The 7,310-nt window shown below is 42.5% G+C and overlaps 1 protein-coding gene across 1 annotated transcript; it reads right to left on the reverse strand.

Annotated features, from left to right (window-relative positions):
• Positions 1 to 4: 4 nt before the first annotated feature.
• Positions 5 to 6,455, reverse strand: PRELID3B (PRELI domain containing 3B). The gene is made up of 6 exons (XM_015566208.1): positions 6,320 to 6,455; positions 3,559 to 3,727; positions 2,290 to 2,379; positions 1,792 to 1,862; positions 1,569 to 1,671; positions 5 to 232 (listed from the first exon to the last, which is right to left on the reverse strand). The coding sequence occupies exons 2-6, from the start codon at positions 3,694 to 3,696 to the stop codon at positions 113 to 115; spliced, it is 522 nt and encodes a 173-aa protein (XP_015421694.1). The 5' UTR covers positions 3,697 to 3,727; positions 6,320 to 6,455; the 3' UTR covers positions 5 to 112.
• Positions 6,456 to 7,310: the final 855 nt, after the last annotated feature.

A 7,310-nucleotide genomic window follows, 5' to 3' on the forward strand; every position in this document is an offset into this window, starting at 1 on the left:
TATTAAAAAAAATTCTACCTAAAATATAGTTTTTAATGTATTTTTTAAATAACAATAAATATAATGCCAGCTAGTAGATATCTGGGGGACTAGGTGTTGTATACCACTTTCATCATTTCTCTACAAATGCTGCTGCTGCCATTGGCGTCCTCATGCTTCCTCTTGCTGAAGCCGTCAATTCTTCAATCTCAGCATTTAATTTATGTATTACCCATTCCATTGCTTCTCGGCCCTTAAAAAAATCCAATACATTTATTGTTACTGAGTGAAACCAAAGGCATCTATCAAATAAATGGAACACAAGGAAGTAGCAGGGGGCATTACAAGTCTAACTAAACCTCACCAGGACAGATCATTTGCTGCTTCTTCCTGATGTTATTTACCAAATAACAAACGCCTTGAGCAACTGACTTGCTCCATAAACTGATTTTTATTTTGTATGCAAAAGATGTTCTCCAAAGAAATCTATAATCAAGTGACAGTGATGTTTCATTTATTTCATGATTAGAGTAGTGACCTTTTTGGGGGTGAAACCAAACCTTTTTTCTTCTTATGTATTTGAAACCAAGATCCTATGTAAGTGCTAAACCAAAGATTTAAACCAAAATCCTGAGAGATCTGGTCCCTGGCTTCCTCAATCATTCTCTCCTGGCACACTATGCTCTGTGCAGTTCCATAAGGAGAAACAGCAGCAGCACTTCATTTTTCCTGCCTCAGGGCCTTGCACACTCAGCTCCTGTCTGACTGTGCAGAGGACCTGCACATCCCTCACAACCATGGCACCCCTCATGCAGCTGTCGCCATCACTCTCTGAATACACATTAAACACTCTTATACCTTCCTGCACTTTTCCTTTTCTAACGATACACTGCCTTCCTTAGTTCTACAAGGGCAGGGAACACATTTTTTTATTTCCAGATATATCCCCAGTCTAGCCTCGTACTCTGGAACAAAGCGGTGTCTATCTATGAATATCTTCTGACTACTGAATGATTACATTAAGTGTTATAGAACAGTGCACTAAGCATCCTTTTCTCTAAACTTAGTTTAAATCATGTGTTCTTAATGGGGCAAAAATTAGCTGGGTTGGTGGAAAAAATCTACCTTTTTATGTATAAAGCATTATCTATCAAATAACTACACAGGGTAGGGTGATCAGAAAAAGATGTCTAAAATGGATCTGGGACGGGGGAAATGATAATGAAAAAAGGTTGAGAATTGGTGCTTTAAATGACATGGTGCCACGTAATCAAGTATTTCCCACATGCTGGGCTCTGGGCCACACACTTTCCATGTTATCTCATTAACTCTTCATGCCTACCCCTGTGAGATGGACAGTTAACCTCCACTTCACAGATGGTAAACTAAGGCATAGAAAAGTTAACTTAACTGAGCAAGGCTGCTAAGAGTTAGAGATTGGGCCCCAGAGTCCATGCAAGCACAGCTCGCATGGATTCTCATTGTATCCTGGCTGAGAATTGACTTGTGAGGACAAACACATGCTCACTGCTAAGCTCTTCCAAAACAAAACCCAGGAATAACAGTAACCAGGGGGCAGCCTCACGTACTTTACTAGCATTTGAAGATATTGTGCTCGCCATCAGCCCTTCCAGGTAACTACTGAGGCTCACTCCTTTCACAGTGATGATGGCCTCTTGAGTCAAAACAGTTCTGGAACAAAACAAATTCACACAGTTTCAGAATGATCTAACTTTCATTTTTTAAAATAATATTTGGTAAAAGAATTAAAACACCTGTAAAATAAGTTTGTTAAACCATTTTTTTACTTACCTTTCTGGGTCCTGAGGATGTGGTTTATATATAAGTCTCTCATCTACTGAAACCATATTTGTAAATGAAATCTATAGAAATTAAAAAAAAATCAGTTCATGTGGGAAATCAGGATTAAAAACATTTCCAAAATTAAGTCACAAACGCAAACTTTGTATACAGAACAAGAACAAATAAACCACTTTGATATTACTGTGTAGGCAAAATTTAAATTTCATTCATTCTTACTTTTTATTAAAAATAATAAATTTGACAAAAGTATTATAAGAGTACTAACACACCGAATCCCAAGTCATTTTACTGAGTGCTAGCCCCTAGAAATGCTATGTAGGCTCACTGAGTGGTGAGGCTAAGCTGCAAAAAGGCAAAGGCAGCAGAGCATGTGAGTGCTGACTGCTTAAACGCCCACACAGAGCTAGATTCATCCCTTCAACACTAGGAGTGACAAAACCTTAGGCCAAATAGTTTAAAATAAGACAAAAGGAAGCCAAAACTTACATTAGTGGATTTAAGTTCCATTGTTTTCTCTACAGGATCAACTACAGAATGTTCTTGCACATATGTTTTGGTTCTTGCCGCACCAATCAGCTAAATAAAACATCCACAATTAGTAATCAGAGGAGGAAGGATTTCTTAACAAGTGTATCAATATTTTATTTGAAAGTAAAATGTGTTAATGTCTTGAACCAAAAATCTGTTTTGAAAAAACAAAACAAATCCATGAGGCATCAGACAAAGGTCAGAAAGGAGGCCCATCTGAGATACCAGGAATTCACACCCCATGGATAAGATGAGATGCTACCCAACACCCTCCCCAGAGGCAATGAGCAAGCAGCCCACTGAGCCACTGCAGTGATGACAGATGCTGGACCTGCCAATGACCAAGGAGCAGGGGCTGAAACTGAGACTCAGAGGGTCTGGGAAACATGGCATCTGGAACAAGGAGAGCTCAGAGCACCAGTCAGCACTTCCCTAGAGCCATCCAAAGGAGACGGTGCAATGGCCTCACTCTCCAGGCAGGAAACAGCCATGTCATGAAGGAGGACATCACATCCAGTGAGTGTCACTCCCCGTGCCCCAAGCCAATCACCCAATCTACTCATTTCTGGGCCCCCATTACCTAATGCAGTGGTTTGTACAAAGGAAGCAATCAGTGCCTTCCTGTTGCAAACGGTGTACTTTTGTTTACCTTCTAGAAAGGGAACTTCTACTAAAAACTGCACCCTCTCATACCAGAGTTTCCCACACTATAAACTGGCATTCCAGTTTCTTACTGGTTAAATTGAATCACTAAAGCCTGCTTGCTTGAAACTGAATAGAACTCCGTTTTGGAATGTATGGAGAGGAGGCCCAGATCTTGGAATGATGTGGCAACAGCAAGGCCAAGAAAATGCTGTTCTCTTCATGTGCACGAACCACTACTGACCACACAACTGTCAGCTAACAATCCCCACCAAACCATTACTTCCAAATCGTACTGTTGGTCTCAAGTTGCTGGCAAAAACAGGAAAAGTAGGATATTCCTCATTTTAAACTACAGAGCATTAGCTGGCTTCCTTCAGAAAGTTTTATCAGGTGCCTTCATGAAGACTGTAATAATATTTCCAATTCATTATACACTCATAAGTCAAGTTTATTATAATACAATTTGAACTGATGAAAAAATGACATTCAGAATCTGCTCCCACAGCCTATTTGAAATTATAATGTGGTTTGGAAAACTTCTCCCCAGCAGTCACATTTCTGCAGGAATAAAGACACACTTACAGATTTCACAATGGAAGGCAGGCCCCACTCTGTGCTGAGCAGTCTATGGCTGTGCAACTTTCCAGAAGGATCTACATGTCTGTCCAGTACATCGACTCCAACCACGCTTGGGTTCATAGGGTTTGGATATTTCTGCATTGCGGCGGTTGTAACAGTTTCCCATGGGTGGCTGCAACATAAAGCACAATCAAACATTCAAAAATATACCTTTAAATTAAGCATTTTATAACCCATCAAATTATTCTTTGCAATTGAAGTTTAATATACCTAGGGAAAATTTTCTCAAAAGAGGAGTTTAGGGGCTCAATCTAAATTTTAAAAATATACATTTTAGTCTTTTTTCAGCACAGGTTATATGGTACAATTGATTTCTATAAAGATTAAAATAGCCTACGGAACATCACAGCACAGGTTCTTAAATAATCTTTCCTATTTACCCATGTCTACTTTTACATGTAAATTTTGTTTCTAAGAACCAAATTCATAAAAATTATATTATACAGAATCAAGCAACAAAAATTATACCATTTATCTTTTTTTGTCTGACCCCAAGTATACAAAGTTACAAAGTAACAAGAGTAAAGACCTTATTTGCTCTGTAAATTCTTACAGTGATTACAAAGATTAAAAACATTACTGATTTAAAAATGTATTTTTCTCTACATTAAGGTAATAAATAAGTGACCCCCTCCAGGCAATCTTGATCCATTGCTTTGCTCTGAGGAGTGGTTCTGGTTGCCTTTGAAAAGATAATAAAATGTTTTTAAGATGCTGCTAATATGCTATTTCTTAATATAATAAGATTTGCTTATCTTCTAGGATTGAAACGGAACCTGCAGCATCTTCATCTCTTGAGAAAGCACATGTGCCTGGTGATTCAAACGTGATGTACATTCGTTCACTCTACAACTTATGTGAATAGGAGGCTGTACAAAAGACATTCTTTTCAAAGGAGCCCTCATTAACTACACTGAATATGAAAGGTGACTTAACTTTCAGAGAACCAAGTCTGACAACTACTTCACATCGACAGAAGGAAAATCTCAAAACCCTGTACAACCAGTGACATTATTTGTAACTAGAGGCCTGGTGCATGAAAATTTGTGCACTTGTTGGGGGGGGAGGGTCCCCTCAGTCTGGCCCGTGCCCTCTCACAGTCCGGGAGCTCTTGGGGGATGTCCCACTGACGGGGAGCGGGCCTAAACCACAGTCTGGCCTCCCTCTGTGGGAGGTTGATGGGTGGGCCAATTGGGGGAATGGTGCTGCCTGGTCCTGCACCCCATTGCCTGGTCACCACTGTCCCCCAATTACCATCCCCTCCCTCTGCCCACTGGCATCTGCCTTGGCTGGCCTGGCGCTGCCCACTTGCCGGTCCCAACCCCCCGCCAAGCGGTCATTCCACCATTTGGTCGATTTGCATATTAGGCTTTCATTATATGGGATGTTTTATTTTATTTTTTAAAATATATTTTAGGTACATGCCCTTGATCGGAATTGAACCTGGGACCCTTCAGTTTGCAGGCCAATGCTCTATCCATTGAGCCAAACCGGATAGGGCCATATAGGATGTTTTAATTTTTGCTACCATATTAAATAAATGAATCTCATTCTGTCTTTAATATCAGGTCTTACTCAGCAATCAATACAGTTATATAAGTGGAGATATTTTATTAATCTAAATAGCCCTCACAAATAGGAGTGATACAGGACAAGCACTGATTATTACCAAAGCAACTATCTAAAATGAAAATTGGACAAACCCTTTCCCTGACTTCATCTAGCCCCATACCATGGTCAGCTAGCTTCCTTGGACTTAACTCTTTACCTCATCCCTCCCAAAAAAATGAATAATTGCATGGCTTCAGGATGATTATACAATATTTGTAATTTAGGACTTCTCTCCTCTCTGAGCCAACTGGAAAACACCCACATTGACTTGCTTGAACTAAGACTGCTTTATGAAATAGAACTAGCTCAAACATTACAAAGGAGGCCTATTATGATACAGTCTTCCTGCAATTAATTTTAACTGTCTCAGTGTAATTATGTGAGATCTCACACTGGAAGATACTCATAGCACCAAAGGGCATTCCGGAGAATGTGGTGGTGGCTTACTGACCTGTCCAATTTCTTCACCTATAAAATGAGGTGGGAGACACTGCAACTCCACTCAAGCAACAACAAATTCTGCCAATCCCAAGAACAGTGCCTGGTAGGTGCATTGTGGGCATTCACAGCTGTTGAAGGAGCCAATGAATGACTTCACAACTGGATGCCAACTACATGCTAGGCCTCAGAAGGAAGTGTCGGAAACCAAAGATGGGTATGACACAGAATAATGCCTTAGACCAGTGGTTCTCAACCTCCTGGCCCTTTAAATACAGTTCCTCATGTTGTGACCCAACCCTAACATTATTTTCGTTGCTACTTCATAACTGTAATGTTGCTACTGTTATGAGTCGTAATGTAAATATCTGATATGCAGGATGGTCTTAGGCGACCCCTGTGAAAGGGTTGTTCGACTGCCAAAGGGGTCGAGACCCGTGACCCATAGGTTGAGAACCACCGCCTTAGACATTGTTATTAGATTGGATCATCCCTAAGTTAGATATGTAGGGAAGTGGTCTAAGATTACTGGGAGACGACGACTTTAATTTCAGGAATGCTGAGTTTGAAGAGCCTGTGGGACAGGTGAGTAGAGATGTCTCGTAGGACCTGAAAGTAAGGATGAGAAGTTCAAGACTGGCGGGAGCCCCCGGTACGATTCTGGTGCCCTAAGTGTGTACAAATCAGCTGGGACCACGATGGAAAAGCCCTGAGTATCTGGATAGAGTCAGGATCAGGACTTCTCCCAGGACATGTACAGCTTTTACGTGAACATGTCTGTCTTCTGGGAGGAGGGCCCCAGAGATTTCCTCAAATCCCAGAGAAGTCTGTGGCAAAAAGAGAAAAATAAAGATTAAGAATCACTGATAAAATGCTAGACAAGAAGGCTGATAACAGAATCTCACTCAATACTGACACCGAAGGGGAACGTTGGAAACATTAAAGACAAAAGGGCAGAGAGGGGCTGGGGACAAGCCAGGGAACAGGGTGTTAGGGGAGACAGAGAACATCCTAGGAGGCGCAGTCCCAGCAATGGACGCCCTGAAGCCCGGCAGAGGATCACCCCTGGCCCCGGGGGCCGACGGGGCAGTGAAGACTGTGTCCCGCGGGGGAAGATCAGAAAGACTAGGAGCGCAGGGTCTCTGCCCCCGGAACCCTAACCAACCAGGAAGAAAAGAAATCTTCTTGGGACTCCAACACCCCACGCTTCCCAGGGCCCGGCGGGCTCCGAGCAGGTCAGAAGTTTACAACTTGTTTTTTGTTTGTTTGATTTTAGTATATGTGCTGCCGAAGCGAGCACTACAACTTTTTAAAACTGCCCTCGGGAACACTGTTCATCAGACAGTGAAACTAAAACACACTGCAAAGCTATGAGAGCTAAAACAATGTGGCTCCTCGGCAGGATCATGGCAGGCAGGCAGCTCGGAAGGAGATGCGGACGGGGCGGCGAGCCCGGGCCGGCCCTTCCGGCGACGGCAGACCCGCTGACTACACGCGTGGCGTGCGGTTCTTTCGTGCGTGGAGGAGTCCGACACCCAGGAGGAGGTTTAGTTCCCAGCCTCCGCGGCTCCGGGCCATTCCCTCCGGCACTGACCATTTCGGCAACGCGGGCCGTCCCCGAGGCCCCGCCCACCCTCGCCCTCGGC

Source organism: Myotis davidii, unplaced genomic scaffold (assembly GCF_000327345.1).
Source record: "Myotis davidii unplaced genomic scaffold, ASM32734v1 scaffold262, whole genome shotgun sequence".
Lineage (NCBI taxonomy): Eukaryota > Metazoa > Chordata > Mammalia > Chiroptera > Vespertilionidae > Myotis > Myotis davidii.